The following is an 18,877-nucleotide window of genomic DNA, read 5'->3' on the forward strand; positions in this document are numbered from 1 at the left end:
ATGCATGTTCTCTATCATTTAAGGGGGGCTTTTGACACTAATGTACTAAGCTGCCTCAGGGTATCAGTAAGGCCATTTCAGGATCGGTCTACCAGCGTCAGAAAAGAACACAGTGTATGAGTGTGTTGCTTTGCCTCTGATGTGCTCCAGCCATGCTGGTTTATTACAATTAGAGCCAAAGAGAGAAGAGAAAAGGAGCATCTCTTCTTGTTCTCATGCCCTACAAATCTCAGGAGCTTTTGTTAAAGCACAAAAAGCTACTGCCATGCATCTGAATTTATTAATTTCTCTGAAATTTATCAAAAGCAGTGACATTTAAAAAAAGCAAACAGTGTTTGTAAATTGTGACCTTAAAAGTAGAACCCAGACTCAAAAACTGAGTTAACAAGGTTAGAAATTTACCCCGGAACAATCTTGTATGCATGTAAAATACAGATGAAGCTTCTATATCCTGCTGGTTTGTTGAAAGACAATCATGTTGGAGGTCAAAATGTTGATTCGTTCCACTGGAAGTTAGGGCAAAGCAGGATACAAAACAGTTGAAGAAGGACGTTTTAATCTGCTGGTGGACGTAAAAATCAATCCTACACCGTCTCGTTGTTTTCAAAAGGTGCAGAACATGTCACAGTCGATCGAGGTGCTGAACCTGCGGACGCAGCGAGACTTTCAGTACATCATGAGGATGGAGAGCCAGATCAAAGGACTGCGGTCAAAGTTTCGGCAGATCGAGGCAGACAGGAAGACGCTCGTCAACAAAAACTTTCAGGTACGCCTTTTGTTTGATGTTGAACTCAAGGAGAAACATCAGAACAAGGGACCTCTGCCAAAGATCCATGAAAAGCATGTGATTAGACAAACGCATTCAGGGTAGGAATATTCCAAGTACTCCACTGCCAAAAAAAATAAAAAGACGTGCTCAAACAAAAAAACATTTGGACATTTTGAGGATTGTTTGACTTACACAAAGGCAAAGAGTTTTATATAGAGGTAACCAAGGAGAAAGCTTGTTTGGTATGGAAGCTCAACAAGGTCATTTCTATCTCTATAGCATCCTTGCTATATTTTTCACATTCATGCACTCACCACTGATTTTTTTTTTTTTTATCACTAGCCTTGTTACAACATATTAAATAGATTCAACTTCAAGAATCTTTATTATCCCTGAGGGGCAATTTGTTTCATAGTCAGTAGACACACAAAACATCATACAAGACATAAGACATTACAATAATACATGAAATCATCACTGTTTGTTGTGAACCTGATAGCTACATAGTTGAATGAGTTTTTCAGTCTGTTTAACCGACATCTGGACAGCAAATACCTGCGTCCAGATGGAAGCAACCTGAACTCACCATGGAGTGGATGATCAGGATCTGCCAGAATCAACCTGGCCTTGTTTACTGACCTCACCTTCAGATTAGATTAAGAAAAACTCCTGTTGTCATATGGAATAAATATTCCCTGAAATATATTCTTACGTAGCAATAGATGAAGAAAACAGTTGTTTTGTGTTATTTGTGATTATATGTAACGGTTTTTCCATAGTGTAAGTGTTGCACAAGAGGAAACAACTTGTTCATTAACAGTAAATGCTATGTTAACAAACTGTCTTTATTGATATTAGATACTTTTAGTTTTCTCTAACTTATCTGACAAGGTTGAAACAATCTTCTTTGAAGAATCTATCCACAGGACGTGGCTCAGCTTTGTTAGATGAATTTATCTGGATTATTGAGCAGCATCAGGACATTCTCTAACCTACGTTTTTACAAACAAATCGGTTACATGCAACAAAACATTTTACCAAATAACCAAAATGCTGAAACAGAGCTGTAGATTGATGACTAAATTGCAATATTATTATATTAGCTCTTTTAATTACCAGTAAAATTCACATTTTAGATCAGAAAAAATTGTTTTTTTTTTATCAATAATTCAGAGATTCAGAGATTCTTTATTGTCATTCGCACCACATGTGGTACATGTGGTGGAACGAAATTATGTACACAGGGTCCCAGTTACATCCAACAATAAAATGTAAAAGAAAAACAATAATAAGATCTAAGATGTGAACTAAGACTATGAACTAAAAAAAATCAGCTAAAAATATGCTAAGCACTAATAGCATAAAAACAATACATACAATACTCCAAACAGCAGCACGAACATGAGTCTGTGTGAACAGATGAGCACGAATGAACACAGCAACATGAAAATTTGTTAATTTGATTGATGATCCACTCTACAGTATGTGACAAATTGTCAAAACTGTCTGAAACGTCTTGGTTGCAAGCATTCAGAATTCAGCAACACTGCAAAAAAATATGTAATTGTCCACTTCTAAAAATGTTAACTTGTCACTTAAGTCCGCAGCAATTACAAATCAGTGAGATACTACTGTAAGAAAACACAACTGTACAAACTTTTTGTTGAGCCCAATAATTTTCCCTGAGGCAAAACATTATCTGGCAACATATTTGTTATAGTTCACATTATTCATCAATAACTGTGAGAGCGAGTGCATCCCTGCTTCCATTCATCCATCTATCAATCCATCCAATATTTCACCCACTTTTCCATGTGGGTCACAAGGAAATGGTGCCCATCTCCAACGTCATTGTTTAGGAGGTACTCTGGACAAGTTCAGTTCATTGAAAAGCATCATAGTAACAGATGAGACAGATATTTGCACTGCCACTTGCACCTAATGACAATTAAGAGTTACTTAATAACTTAAAATGCTGGTTTTGGGGCTGTGGGAGGAAACTACACACCATGAATCTGCATGGGTAGGATGTAAAGAAACAACGATCTGAGCTGGGTTGTGAAGTGTTGGAGCTACAGTCACCAATCACAACAGATCACACCAGTAGAAATCAGTGAAGCCACACTGCTCAGGCTTTTATGTGCTTCATGTCACTGCAGTTTTATCCAGTGAGAGGCATTGGTATAAGTCACTTTTGCTTCATTTGAGCAATAAACAAACAATCATAAACTTGCACGATTTGAATTTATTTACAATGTTTACTAAGCTGAGCTTCATCTAGAATAGGTGTCTGTGGAGGAAATGAGATCCCAATAATAGATTTTTAGACAGGCTGTGTGCAAATGAGGCTCAAGATAATAATGTGTTTCAACACTTGCTTTCAAAACACTTTAAGAGACATCTAATGCCATCATCAATAAAATGCTTCACGGATGAAGGAAAAACAAATAAGAGTTTTCTTTTGTGACTCACAAATATGTAACCATTGTCTCACAAGTGCAAGTTAGTTTTGACTAAAATGGCATCAATAATAGAAATCTTCTCACTTCATACTCTATTTTTTCTTGTTTTGTTTTGTTGATTTTTTTATGATTAAACTGTCAACTTTTTGTTCTGTAAATTATATGGTTGGTTTTTTTTTTTCATTCAACCTTTATTTATACAGGTTAATCCCATTGAGCCTCGGGGCTTAATTTACAAGAGAGACCTGATTTCAACAAAGAATGATGACAACAATGGACAATCATAAAAGAGGCATACAAATGTATTTATTTATTTATTACAAGTTCAAATAAAATGGCAACCAAAAGGACAGTCAAAAGGAATAAGTAGCTAAAAAAAACATCTAGATTATAAAGCGGTGTAGAAAACTAAAAACAGGAACATGTCTGCGTTGGTTCTTGCCAGGAACTTAACAGATGTTTGAAGCCACTTAGAGAGGTCAAGGTCAAGAGCTTCAGATCTTTTTACAAGATATTCCAGGAAACAGGAGCAGAGTAGGAGAAGACCCTTTTGCCTAGTTCAGTCCTCACTGAGGGAACACTGCAGGTAATAATGTCCTGAGAGCGCACGCTTTAGCTCCACTCACGCAGAGACATGTAGGAGGAGATGTATGAAGGCAACAGACCAAGAAGTGATTTAAAGATGAAAATGTACCAGTGGAAGAATCTGTGTGAAGTTAATGATGACCAGTTAACCAATGAATACAGGGTGCAGTGGTGGGTATGGTAATCACAGCCAGTTATGAATCTTAGTGTACGTGATAGACAACATCCAGCATCTGCAGAGAGCTTGCAGGAGCGTTTGTGTAGATAATGTCACCGTAGTCAATGGAGGGAAGGAAATTTGCAGTTATAATGTGTTTCTTAGCATTCAGAGTTAGACAGGATCTATTTCTGGAAAAGAAACTCAGTTTAACTTTCAGTTTCTTTACTAGGTTTTCTACGTGAAGCTTAAAATAGAGATGCGCGTCAACCAAGATACCCAAATATTTGTAGGAATCAACAAACTCAATAGGGACACCATTTGAGGATAAAATCAGAGAAAGAACTGCTAGGACCGACTTTCTGTTTGGAAAAAAAGCATCCTTTTGGTTTTATCAGCATTTAGGATGAGTTTGAGGTGGAACAAATCTGACTGGATGATGTCAAAGGTGGATTGCAAAAGCTGGAAAACCTTAGCAACTGTTTTAGCTTGACAATAAACAAATGCGTCCTCAGCATAGAAATGTAAGGATGGATCAGGGATCTGACCTAAATTACCTATGTAGATTGTAAAGAGGGTGGGTCCTAAAACTGAGCCTTGTGGTACACCATTGTTCACTGTTAAATAACTGGAGGAAATACCATTAAATACGTCACATTTTCTTTTGTTTTTCCATTAAAATGAACAACAGCTACAACTTTCCCTCATTTAACAAGGCTATTTGTGGAAAAAAAGGTTATATAGCAGTGAATCTAGACTTCTTTTTTGTTGAAGAGAATTAGAAAGTGGGCCATTGTTTATACATCAAGATTCAACACTTTAAATTAGATGCCAGCATTTTTTTTTTTTTCAATTTTATATGACATGAACTATTAATTCTACCTGTGTGTTTTAGGAGCTGAAGGGAAAGATGGAATCCCTGCAGCCTCTGATTCCTGTCCTTGAGCAGTACAAGACAGATGCCAAGCTCATCTCCGTGTTTAAAGAGGAGATCAGGAACCTGTCTGGGGTGTTAATGGGCATCCAGGAGGAGATGGGGGCCTACGACTATGACGAGCTGCAGCAAAAGGTCCTAAACCTGGAGAACAGACTCCACAGCTGCATGAATAAACTCAGTGAGTCTCACGTGTCTAATGTAAACTGATCAGTTAGATTATTTTAAATTCTGTTTTCTGCATTGGCATTTACCATTTGACAGTAAAAAGCTGTGATTATGTTACTCCACCCATTAAGGTTTAGCTTGCTTAAGATAATCAATTTGCCCTCACAGCTTTTGTTTAAAGGTTTGCAAAGCTGAAGCTTCAATTTTCCAGCTGCTTGTTCATGAGTCTGGACCATATCTACCAAAGAGTCAACATAAACAAGCAATATGCTGATGTCCCTGCTGAAAGATGTAAAATATGAATGTTTGTAGTTTTCGAGATGAGTGTTTTTCTGGACTGGACCTGAATGGGGAATTCAAGTAAACCTTAAAATATTTGGTCCAACATATACAAGTGGGTGCTACATTGTATATATGAATAGAAGTACAGTATTTGTTTTTTCTTGTTCACGGTGGCACAGAGTGACCAATCCTGATGAGTAGAGGGATCAATTTTATCCACCACCAGGTGCAGTGGTTGAGCTAGGTGGTGGCCAATGGTGGCCTTGGCCATAGATTAAGCCACCCCATAAGCCACCCCAGTCATTTGAGGAAATTATTTTTAAGCAATATAAAAACCAGAAAGCAAAGCTTCCTCAAGTGATACAGGTGGCCAGTTTACATAGTTATCCAGTAGTTAGACCAGTTTTTGAAAGGAACCTTTCTCACATCTAGATGCAGCCATACACCGAACAAGAAGTTGGTAATCTGCTTATTGTTCAGGTAATCTAGCTCACAGTGTTTACATTTACATTGTGGCAGCCACCTTGGATTTTAACATAGCACCCCGGTTTTTGATAAGAAATGTTCTTACATCTAGATGTGGCTGCTCGTGGCGACTATATTGGATTATGATGTGGCAAACCAATTTTCAAAAGGAACATTTCTTATGCCTATATGCAGTCACACACCAAAATGAAAGTCAGTACCTCACTTATTTTTCAAGTGAGCATGCTCACAGCGTTCACAGATGGAGGGTATTTTCAATTTACCCTTTTCGCTCCACGAGAGAGGACAATAACTAATTTGTGCATTCCAATAGAAAATGGTCAGGAAGCTGAAAAAGCTTGTGAGGATTTACAAAAAAATATGTTGAGCTAAACCTTTGCTTTGGTAAATAATTATTTCAACGTATAACACGTGCCTCACGTTCATTTGGCACAATTAGGCCTCCAGCAAGACGATTCGGTGTAAGAAATATTAAACTACAATGAATGAGACGCACTTGCATGATATTCTCCCCTTGTTTCTCTTCAACAGCAAAGAAAATGTGCAGTGATGGCAGCTTCAAGCTGTTGCACACAGGGTTTAAACTTGTAAATCTAAAATATTTCAACAGACTAACAGATAGATATGTATTCTCATCACGCTGTATAATTAGATTATGTATGATGAGAGCTGTGTGGTGTGTTTATAGCATGTGGCAAGCTGATGAAGATCACGGGACCACTGACAGTGAAGACTTCAGGGACCAGATTTGGAGCCTGGATGACAGATCCACTAGCTTCTCCTAAAAATAATCGGGTGAGCAGATAGAAATCCTCTTCTCCACTGAGTATTGTGATATTTCATATAAGTTCATCCACAACGTATTGTACTTTTATTTAAATGTACATGTTTATTCTTCATCAGATCTGTCCAACGTTAGTAAAATTGCAGATATAAAACAAATTGTCTTTACATATAAAGTGATACAGGATTTTTGCAAAGAATACACTTTTGCATAAGTTGCAATAATTAATTTTGATAGTTTAATGCTCACTAAATGGCTTATCATCAAAAACACAGATTAAGATTGTTTTTGTTCTTACAGTATTTCATATATTTTAAATGTAGATGGATACAATTAAGGTGTCCAATAAAATAGTACATTCAAAGTTTATTCATGTCCATGAAAAGAAAACAAAATCAACTTTAAAATAAAGTAGAATAAAATGCTTATAATTTGCAATAAATTTATTGTTATAAAAAGCTGATCTAAAACTGATTGTTTAAATAATATTGTGATTAAGTGATTTACACTTTTCACAAAGGATCATAGAATCAACCTGGAATGGTCAGTATAAACATAAAACATAATAAATGTGGCCTTTTTTAATTATTATTATTTGTTAGGTTATTATTGTGTTTGTTTATTTTTATATAATGCGCATCTAGTGATTAAATGTCTGGTCACCAGATTCCAACCATTTAACAAAGAAACTGAAAATATATTATCAGTGCAGCTTTTATTAAATTTTTACAGGTTTTAAGTGTTTTTTTTAATGATTTCTTACAAAATACATCTAAAGCTGGGCTTGTTGGTACTTTTTTGACACAAGATGCAGTATAGTGGAGTAAAACTCACTATCTTTCTATTTTCAGAAGTACCAGTATCCATTTCTTTGTGTTGCCTCAGCTGAGGTTCTAGTTAGCGGCGCTCGGATCAAACTGTGACAGGAAGACTGCAAACTGCTGACTCATTGCCTGTGGGAGAGAATAACAGCAGCTCTACAGTCAAACACACTGTCAGACTTCCTTATTTTTTAAAAAGTTGCACATAAATAACACAAATCACAAATATCTTTGTCAATATTTACATTTTGCATAGTGTTGTGTATCTAATGAATCCTTGAGCGTCTTTATTCCCTGGAATAGGTTGTCACACTGTCATTACTCATTACCTGCAATAACCCCTTTCTTTACCCTCCTCTTCACTTGTCAGTTACTTTACGTGAACTATCTGCTAAATTTATGCCGTTCAGCCAATTAGTTACAAGCACGAGGAGAGAAGTTGTTTATATGTGTTGCTAAAATTTCTCATGTGCTGCAGAATAAGCAGATGATTCCTGAGAGAGGTCCGTAGTGGAAAAGAAGGCAATGACAAGCCGAGAAGTGTATTTCATTGCAGCTTGTCTTGTGAAAATGACAGTAAAATTCCCGTCAGAGCAATGTTGAATGTAGGAGATGTTGCAAGGTCTTCAAGAAAACTGAGTGGTCACTGGTTCACAATAAACTGCTCTGCTCTGCCAATTTAATTCATTTTATGTATATAGCGCCAAGTCACAACAGAATTTATCTCAGGGCACTGAACAAATACATTCATTTGCATAAAAGTTCAGTTAGTAACGTTATTTATCTAAGGAAGCCAGCAGATTGTGTTGAGTCTTCATTTCGTTGCAGGTGTAGATGTTAGATTCTCTAAAATGCTTTTAGTACTTGACTCAACACTGACCTATAGAAAGAGTTCCTAGCTTGTTTATGTCTGACCACGGATCTGACAACTGTCTTGTTTGGAGAAATAAATAATAATAGTTGCATTTTATTTAGACCTGTCTAAAGCTTTTGATACTGTAGACCATGACATCTTATGCCATTAGCTATCAGATATTGGTTTCTTAGATCATACTATCGGTTGGTTTTCTTATTACCTCTTAGATCAGAGGCAATGTGTTCAACATATTGATACTTCTTCCAGCTATTTAACTGTCAATAATGGTGTACTACAAGGCTCAGTCTTAGGTCCCACCCGCTTCACAATCTACATAAATAATGTAGGTCAGATCATTCCTGATGCATCCTTACATTTCTATACCAATGACACAGTTGTTTATTGTCGAGCTAAAACAGTTGCTAAGGTTTTCCAGTTTTTATAGTCTGCATTCGAAATCATCCAGTCAGATTTGTTCTGTCTCAAACTGGTGCTAAATGCTGATAAAACTAAAGGGATGTTGTTTTCAAACAGGAAGTCTGTACCAGCAGCCCTCCCTTCTATCTTACCTACGAATGGTGTTCCTAATGAGTTTGTCGATTCTTACAAATACTTGTGAATCTTGGTCGATGCACATCTCTTTTTAAGCCTAATGTTGAAAACTTGGTAAAGAAACTGAAAGTAAAATTTGATTTATTTTTCTTCAGAAATAGATCCAGTCTAACTCTGAATGCTAGGTGCTCTGATGCTCTGAACGTTTTATGTTCATATCACCTTGTAAATGCTACTTTCCTTCCGTCCATTGACTATGGTGACATTATTTACATGAATGCTCCTGCAAGCACCCTGCAGATGTGATGCCAGGGTGCGTTAAGATTCATAACTGGCTGTAACTACCGTACTCATCATTACACTCTGTATTCATTGGTCAATTGGTCATTATTAACTTTACACAGGCTCTCACACTGGTATATTTTTATATTTAAATCACTTCTTGGTCTGTTGTCTTCATATATCTCCTTCTATATGTCACATCATCAGTGCAGCTACAGTGTGCATTCCCAAGACATCATTACCTGCAGTGTCCCATCAGTGCAGACCAACTTTGGCAAAAGGACCTTCCCTTACTCTGCTCCTGTAACCTAGAACACGTTACAAAAAGATCTGAAGCTCTCGACCTTGACCTCTCTAAGGGATTTTAATCAACTGTTAAGTTCAATGCAAAAATCAATACAGACATGTTCCTGTCTTTAGAATCTTACGCAGTTTTATAAGTAGCATGTTTTTATACCACTTCTTTTATATTTTTTTAATTTTATATGCTTTTATATTAATGTTATTGTTTTGTGTACCTCATTTGTGGTTTATATTTAAAACAGGTCTCTTTTGTAAATGAGTCCTTGAGACCCAATAAGACTAACCTGTATAAATAAAGGTTGAATGAATGAAATATAAACCTCACGTTGACAGGGACTGTCAGTAAAGTCCAGAAAGTGTTAGTCTCACTTAACTGTTAAAAAATGTGTAGTGATAGCAGAAACCTGAATCTCTGTGGTTTTTTGTATACGTTTGTCCCCAGGTTTGGTACATGGACAGCTATACCAACAACAAGATAGTCAAAGAGTACAAATCCATAGCTGACTTTGTGGCAGGAGTTGAATCCAGAACTTACAATCTGCCTTTCAAATGGGCCGGAACCAACCACGTGGTGTACAACGGCTCCTTGTACTACAATAAGATGCAGAGCAACATCATCGTTAGGTACAGCTTTGAGACAGGACGTGTGATAACGCAGAGGGCGCTGGAGTCGGCAGGTTTCCATAACGTGTACCCGTACACCTGGGGAGGGTTCTCAGACATCGACCTGATGGCAGATGAGCTGGGCCTGTGGGCTGTGTATGCCACCAACCAAAACGCGGGGAACATCGTCATCAGCAAGCTGAACCCAGACACGCTCCAAATCACCAACACGTGGAACACAGAGTACTCGAAGAGGAACGCCGGCGAGTCTTTCATGATCTGTGGAACTCTCTACATCACCAACTCTCACCTGACCGGTGCCAAGGTGTACTACGCCTACTCCACCAAAACGTCCACGTATGAATACACAGACATTCCCTTCCACAACCAGTACTTCCACATGTCCATGTTGGACTACAACGCCAGGGACCGTGCCCTTTATGGTTGGAACAATGGCCACCAGGTCCTGTTCAATGTTACACTTTTCCACATAATTAAAACTGAAGATGACTCTTAAAGGAGGAACACATTGTTCAAAACGAAAGGAAACATGGGAACGTCAAAGGTTGTGCCTAAACATTTAGATGCATTTATTTAATTTTAGTTATTCCATTTTAGTGTTACCTTTTTTGTTGTTTATCATTTATGTAAAGAAATCAGCTTACTTAATTTATTATTATAATTTAGGTGGTATACATGTGACTGGGAGTTTATTGTGTTAAAATAAGCAACAGCACAAAATGAACATTAGCTGAGAACATTCTGCAAACTCAGTTTGGTTTAAATGATGACGAAATAACTTTATAACGTCTTGACACCTGAAAGTTCACTATGAGTAATTTCCAAAGACCCCCCCCCCAAATAAAAGCTTTCTCAAAGATATACCATTCTTATTAAAAATGATTTTCTCCAGCAGTTTGTACATTTATTCATCCTCTCTAATTTATTCACACTTTGACTGCGTTCATTAATTGTTCTTTTTTAGTTTCCGTTCTTTTCTCGCCATTTAATTCATCACGATCACCTCGTTTAGTCGCGCTTTTCACTGCCTTAGCGTTCAATTTGTCTTTGTACTTTTTTTTTCATCGTTTCACAAGTTTTGCACTTGACCTTGTACAAGACAATGAGAAACATCGTGGATCATTATGCACCTGTACAGTTATTGCACCATGCCTTGTTGTGTCTGTGGAGATTCTTAGCCATAATGGGATATCTTGAGGTACCAAGTCAAAGTACTTAGCAAACACCAAAACCTGGCTGCCTTTGACTTCCTACTGTAAGATATGAGCTTTTTTTGTGATATAAGCGACAGTTTATATGACGTGTTCAGTGTCGTATGTTCTGAAGGCGCCAAACTTAACACCTCTCGTGCATGAATTTCGAATATCCGAAAGGTATTTTTACTGTATACATGTGCATTTTGAATTTGCACACCATCCCGTCCCACTCCCAAGCTACTCTTCTGATTTAATAAATATTTATTTGTGTAAATAAGATGTTATTAATCACCAAATAAAAGTATTGTTTTCATTAAGAGAGTGATCTTTATTGTTTTGGTTTGGTTAAAAATAAGTGCATTTGCCATATTTGTAACGTTTAATGGAATACCCATAGGATATGGGCTGAGAGAACAGACACCAAGGCTCATATGAATTAAAGTGTTTTATTTACAGTGGAATAATATTAATCTATATACAACAGGGGGACATGATCTGGGGAACGAGGACTGGAGTTAGGATGATGGAGATTAAGGAATGGTATGTAGTTTGTAGTTTTTGTCTTACAGGTTGTAGAAGGAGTAGGAGTGTCGAGAGGAGGGCGGAGGGTTCCAGTGGGTCCAGTCCAATGTAGGGGAGCACCGAAGGTGAGTAGAAGACAGTGGAACAGCTGAGGTAAGTCACAAAAAGATCTCAAGGATTCACAGAAGGTTCCAGGAACAGATGAATCACAGGAAGCAGATACTGAAATACCAAGAGGACACAAGGTAAGTACTTTCTACTTTCTAGTATAACACAAGGTGGCTGAAAGCACAAATACCAGTAGGCATGTAATGCTCCAGCAGGGAAGAGAGATCCTCTGCAGCCCTTGATGCTCCTGGAGCTCGTCAAGGAAAATGATCCACAGCTCTAACTTGTTGGCGCCATCTTGGAAACCAGGAAGCTGCAGAAGAAAACTAAAACACCTAAATATATTTTTGTACTGTGTACGTAATTGCCTGTGACAGTGCATGTGGGTGTTTGTCAGTCTGTCTGTTAGCAAAATATCTCGTTAACCACTAGGCAATTTTTAATAAAACTCTCAGAAAATAATCATTGGCTACATTTTTATGATGTCTCTGCAGTCAGCTGACATTAGCAAAAGCAAAAATGGCTCCAACTCAGTCATTTTCACAGATATTGAGCTAAAATTTGCTGTGATAGTAGCTTAGTATTGGATATAATGCATGCACTAAGTACTACTCACTGAACACTATCCTCACATAAAACTTTTCATTAGGTGTCAGCACTATTTGTCTGTTAGCCAAATTTCAAATGAACCACATGGCAGATTTTATTGAAACTCTGCAGAAATAATTAATGGATGTGCATCTTTAAGTGATTATCTTTTGGAGTCAACCTAATTTAAAATGGCTGCCACAGCTAAGTGATCTTATCTAACGCATAAATGGGTATCACTCAGTCAGTTTTATGGACGATGAGCTAAAATTTAATGTGGCATGAGAATATTTCACAACATATATTTTAAGTTCAATAGTTTGTACAAAAATCTTTGTTGCAAAGTTTACTATGCCTTCTTTCGAGGAATGGTAATTTAATTGATTCTCTTTTTAACTCTGTTTCTTGGTATTGAGTGTAAAAAGTTGAGCTCAGATGAACAGAAGTAGTTTTTTTTTTTTTTCTACCAAGTTTGAGATGTAATCTCAAGACTAACATTTAAAAACTGATAAACTAGTCGAGAGAATTAAAAAGTCAAAGACAAACGCCGAAGTTCAAAATTACAATTTTCTTATTTAATGAGCACCCCGTTCATAACAAACGTTTCAAATTGGAAAACAACTGAATAAGCTGCAATCAAAATTCATAAAGGAGGTAAGAAAAAATATATAATTCAAGATATGAGAAATTTTAATTGAAGTCAAATCAGACAAGCCGATGCTTTGATGAGATACAACACAATTACTTTCTGCCTATTCAGGAAGTTGTTTCTCCAGCGCAAACATAACTAATGTATGACGAGGCTGGCACCGTGAGATCTGGATATTAATTTTCTGACTGTAAATAGCATTCTGTGCACAGTGGAACCCAAGAACAGAAGGTAATTGTTCTGCAATCTCCCTCATTATTGTAAGGTTAATGAGGGAGATGTCTCGGTAGATTGTGCAACATTTGCTGGAAATTTCACGTAAAACAAATGAATAGTTTTTTTTATTATTACATAATCATAAAGTTAGAGGAAAACTTTCAATGAACTCATGTTACAGCTCAGATTCGTTCCCTGCATGAATATAGTGGGTGGACTTTTTCAGATAATGTGGCATAAAGGTAAAATTAAAACACGATATACACATTTGGAAACAATGCACTCATTTGTTTTGGTCGCAGTGAAACAACATGGACCTCACACAACCAAGTTCCAGACAAATAACTTGTAGAAGCGCTCTGTGTTAAATCGATAAGGTCGACCAGACTGGAATCATCTCAAAAGTAGAGGGACAGACTCAGCTTAGGAAGCACAGAATGTGCAGACCTAATGAGATATTGATGTCTTGATGCACGGCGTTACGCAACTTGAAGTGAACCAACTTGAAGTCTGAGTCAAGTTTAAATCAATATAGTACCAATAAAATACAGTATCAGATATTGTACCAAGCTCAAAGAACCTCAGCTCAAATTAACCCACTTACTTTTTATTAGTCTGCATTTACTTCTCTAATTTTTATGAAGCACATTTACTAGCATTACTTATTATTACCAACAGTGAAAGGGTCTCTGCAAAATATCTCATGAACCACAGCTCTGATTTTAATAAAACTTGGGAAGTAATCATTAAATGGACATCTACAACTTGTGACCTTAGAGTCCTCAAGGTTTAGGATGACTGCCGCAACTAAGTAAACTCAAAATGGCTATAGCTCAGTGAGTTTTACAGACACTGTGGTAAAATTTGGAGTGGTAGTACATGAGTCATTCACATAGTATATTCTGAAAGCTCACTGGTTGTACAAGATGTGTTTTTTAAAACGTTGTCATTAGCAGTTAGAGTTGACTGTGTCTGTAGCAAAACATCTCACAAACCACTGCACAGGTTTTAATGAAACTCTCACATAGTAATTAGTTATACTATATAACTGATTAACTTTTATAGTATACCGAATTCAACCAACTGGCCTTAGCAAACACAAAAATGGCTATAACTCTTCCAATTTTGTTAATATTAAGCTAAACTTTCGTGTTATAGTGACTAAAAATGGTCCCTAGCGCAGACTTTGAGCACTTCACGTTAAATATATTTTTGATTGAAATCTTTGCATTAAAAGTTGGAGTGAAACCTGCATGTCCGTAATGAAACCGTCAAAGTTATCGTTAGATTTATGTGAACAACTCATTGCTTTTTAGAGCCAGTTCGAGAGAGCTGCTAAAAGTAATTGACCTTTAGCAACACAGAAATGGTGACAACTCAGTAAATTGTACAGATTTAAGGCAACGTTTGATTTGGAGAGTCACTTATCACACATTCTCTGAGCTTACACATCTTACAAGATCTCACGGTTTCACATAAGATTGCATATAGCATCATTAATGTTTGGCCAAATCTGCTTTAAATCCCTTAAAATTTAAAATAAGATAGCTTTAATCTAAAATCCTGGCCTTAAAAGCAGCGGGTGATATGCATTCTTTCAAAAAAAAGCTATTGTTTGTGTTCACTTGTGTTTTTTGACTTTCCTATAATTGAGAGCGTTTTGTTTCATCTAGAGCTCGTACATCCCTCAGTAACAACTGCCGCACAGGTTTTTATTGTGGGCCCACAAACATATTTAACATTCATCTAACATATTTGATCCAGCCTTGTGTAACAACGTCCTGCTGAAAAACAACCAAGACTCTGAATTCCCACAACTTTGAACGCAGCGTGGTGCAGCTGTGCTGAGCCAAACCGCACAGCTGGCTGTCTTTATTTGAGTCAAAATCATTAAAAGACATCCTCAGCAAACTCAACTTTGAAAAATGAAACAACTGTTTATGATCACCTTTGACAAACTAGTGAGATAACTAAGTTTTTATAAAAGACACGCTTAAATTAAAATGAACAAAGAACTTTCACAAGACACTTAATAGAATTATGTAATGCTTTGGAGTTTGTTGTTCGGTTCATCTGCTGCTCTGTCTGCAGCTTCTGGACCCAATTTCAGGAGTTCTGGACTCCATGTGTTTGTGCAGCCGTGTCTCAGTAAACACAATACTGAGTTTTCAATAATCCAGATGTGTCTGTGCAAGTACCACATTCTCATCTGTTTTATTTGCTCAGAGAGCTCATATATCCTGTGCCAAGAGAAAAAAATAAGGGTTCAAACTTCTTCCTTCACTATTTTTTATGTCAATCCTCCATATCACAGTCTTCTACTGCACGAATTTACTCCTTTTTTTTTTGGCATTTTACATGAACACTGGACAGCTCAGTTTGTTCTGCATGTAAACAACTGTACATATTGATGGTGGTTTAGCTACTTGGCATAAAAGATATTTTAAAAAGCCATAAAATGCTTTGTTTAGGCAGCATCGCGTCCAGATTAGCATAATGGAATATTAAAGCGTGGAAAAAATGCAACAAGTGGAAAGTTTAAGCTGTAATGAGCAAACATACAACTTTTTGAGTATGTACATTTAGTTTTTGTTTTATGGTAAAACCTAAATATTGTTTAAAACCTTATTTTGTCTTTTTATTATTATCACAACTTCCTAAATTTAAACATATACTTAATAAAATATCTTGACTTTAAAAGTAATGAGGAGTTAGTTTGTTGTCTTCATACATACAAATCATTTTATTATTATTACCAGGAATGGCATTGATAAAATGCTTCATTTTTGCACGCTGTTAGTGTCACATATGTTAATCTCGAAAGAAACAATAAATAAATAAATATAACACCAAAAAAATGTTCAATACAAATGCTGCTTAAAAGATGGATTATCCTCAAAGTCTCCTTACTTTTTAATGATGTTGCTAGGAAATGGCATGGGTTTATTATTTATATATACATATTTTATTATTATTATTTTCGTGGTGTCTTCCATTATAATATTTCAGTGAACAGGAAATGAATAAAGACCAATGCAGAACACAGAATTTTACATTTACTACAAAAGGCAAAAGATTAATTCTTTATGCATCATTTTTGCTAAGCACCATTTACTATTATCTCTGTAAATATAAATAAGTGAAGCTTATTAAGGGAAGCTTATTTATTACCATAAAAGCGTACACATCAGCTATTAAGAATTCATTCTCAGCTCACCTTACAAAAACAAAAAAGTCCAAATTCCATTTAATGTTTGTTTCTATTGGACGTTTAAAGTTTCATTACTTTGTAGAGCAAAACCAAAGTTTAAAACAATAAACTAAATGTCATATCTTGTCATTTAGATGTTTTTGCTTTGCAGAATTTCCAAATCCTGCCATCATACAAAAAACAGACAATCGTGTGATCAGATCTGCAGTTTCAGACACCAAAACTGGTTTCGCAGACTTCTGATTTGGGTTTAGCTGAAAACTTTTGCATCAGCAGAACCCAAACATGATATTTTAGGCATTTAATAAATAAAAGTTTTTCAATTGAGATGTACTGGGGTATTCAAAAAACATTAAAATTAAGATTTACTAAAACAATTACAGAATTTTAAAAGAAAATGGAGTTTTCTGTTTTAAAAAGTTTGCACTTACCTGTATATTTTTGGCCTTTTTTATTATACACGGTGTAGACCATGACACTTACCTGAAGGTTCTCACATCTCTGCACCTTCGCTGTATTTCTTCTGAGTAAATCCTAAAACAGGAGACTTCATCAAAGATGTCCCACTGAGATAAATATCAAGGTCAAAGGTCAGTTGAGGGAGATGTAATGTGAGCAGAAACAGAGAAAAAGCCCTAAAACGTTGTTGGGGGGTTACATCATAATAATTTGATTTGCGATTAAAAGATTTTCCCTCAACTGTCCCAATTATTTCCCTAAATTTATATGGGTCACTCAAAAATATATTATCTTATTGTTTTAAACGTAACGAAGTCACATAAAAAAAAAAATCTATGGAAAATTAGTCAAATATTAAAGGAGACCTAATTTAGGGAACACACTGAATGTGAACAGGTGCAGCTGTCTGTGAAAACATTAGCTGAAGGAAATTTCTAGTTTTAACAAACAGATTTCATTTTAACATGAGGGCTCTTCTTAATCCTGCACACCAAATCCAAATGTTTGAGATTAAAAGGCTTCTTCTGGTCTTTAGTTGTTGTTTTTTTAAGAGCTGCCCTGGTCTAACGTCTACAGTCTGCATTTTCAAGATTACCATGAATTAATTTTGTGTTGGTCCTCACTTTGAAAGAATCACAGACACTGACATATGTTTGCAACAAACAGAGTCACGTTTGTTGATTTTGCTCTTTGAATGCGATGAAGTGAAAACTCAAAGCAATCTGCTGGCTCCTCAGATAAATAACGTTATATGTGAATGTTTCTGTAAAGTGCCATGAGACGACTTCAGTTGTCAGTTGGCACTATATAAACAAACTGAATGAAATTGAAGATTACTCACAAGAAGATACTAACTTTGTAATAAAAAAAATTTTAAAAAGGTGAAAAGCTGATGTATCTCCCTGATTCATCCATTATGAATTAAAATCGCTCACACAAACATTTTGACTTCAACCAGCCTAACTGTAACATTTCTCCATGTTGTTTAAAATGATCCAAACTTCATGTTCATAAGTCACGGTTACTGTTGTGTTCTTCCATTCCTTTTGTTTGTCTGCACAGAGATGAATGGAGACGGATGAATGCAGATGAACATGTTCTTCACACTCCTGTTCCTCATCAGTCGTGTTCATTTGGAAAGTCACTTCTTTGTATCTGTGTGTTTGGCTGCCCTCCTCTTTCATCGGTGGGCAGAGCGGCTCAGGATTTGCCTTTCTGAATGAATGGTCTCAATAAAGCTGTCACAGTCCAGACTTGTCGACTCTGTACTACCTCAGACTATAGGGATCCATCGTTTTTATTAGCTTCCTCTTGGCTTTATTCTGCCCACACGTGATAAAAGCCAATAAAGCACAAAGTCACCTAAAATGATTGCTGCTTTATTCAGGTGAAGCTTACATCTTATTTCAGTGAGGGGAAGCATCATCTTGGTCTGATATTTTTCCAGGCTTTTACTGCAAGAAGATACCAACAAGACAATAATTTCTGTCGATCAATGGACACATCTGTGCATCTTCCACAATATCGCAGATTCTGTGCCAGTTCACTGAGCTGCGAGGCAAAACCCTGTTAACCAGTCGGTCTACGTTCCTGTCCTCACCAATGGTCACGAACTCAGGGTAGTGACCCAAAGAACAAGACTGACGATACAGGCGGTCAAAATGAGTTTTCCCTGCAGGTTAGCTGGACTCTCCCTCAGAGACAGGGTGAGAAGTTCAGTTACCTGGGAGAGACTCCGAGTAGAGCTGTTGCACCTCCACATCGAGAGGAGCAAGTTGAGGTGGTTCTGACATCTTGTAAGATAATTCCAGAAACTGATGGATGGATGGATGGATGGATGGATGGATGGATGGATGGATGGAT

The 18,877-nt window shown here is 36.6% G+C and overlaps 1 protein-coding gene across 1 annotated transcript; it reads left to right on the plus strand.

Moving 5' to 3' along the window:
- Positions 1-610: 610 nt before the first annotated feature.
- On the plus strand, positions 611-10,561 carry LOC119414741 (noelin-3). The gene is made up of 4 exons (XM_037681851.1): positions 611-766; positions 4,869-5,088; positions 6,532-6,638; positions 9,884-10,561. Exons 1-4 carry the CDS (start codon positions 620-622, stop codon positions 10,559-10,561), a joined length of 1,152 nt encoding a protein of 383 aa, XP_037537779.1. The 5' UTR covers positions 611-619.
- Positions 10,562-18,877: the final 8,316 nt, after the last annotated feature.

Source organism: Nematolebias whitei, chromosome 9 (genome assembly GCF_014905685.2).
Source record: "Nematolebias whitei isolate Nwh7 chromosome 9, NemWhi1, whole genome shotgun sequence".
Classification (NCBI taxonomy): domain Eukaryota; kingdom Metazoa; phylum Chordata; class Actinopteri; order Cyprinodontiformes; family Rivulidae; genus Nematolebias; species Nematolebias whitei.

Coding starts and splice junctions, on each gene's coding strand:
- LOC119414741 (XM_037681851.1), top strand. CDS start 620: ATGTCACAGTCGATCGAGGTGCTGAACCTGCGGACGCAGCGAGACTTT. Junction 767..4,868: donor TCGTCAACAAAAACTTTCAG/GTACGCCTTTTG, acceptor TGTGTGTTTTAG/GAGCTGAAGGGAAAGATGGA. Junction 5,089..6,531: donor CAGCTGCATGAATAAACTCA/GTGAGTCTCACG, acceptor GTGTGTTTATAG/CATGTGGCAAGCTGATGAAG.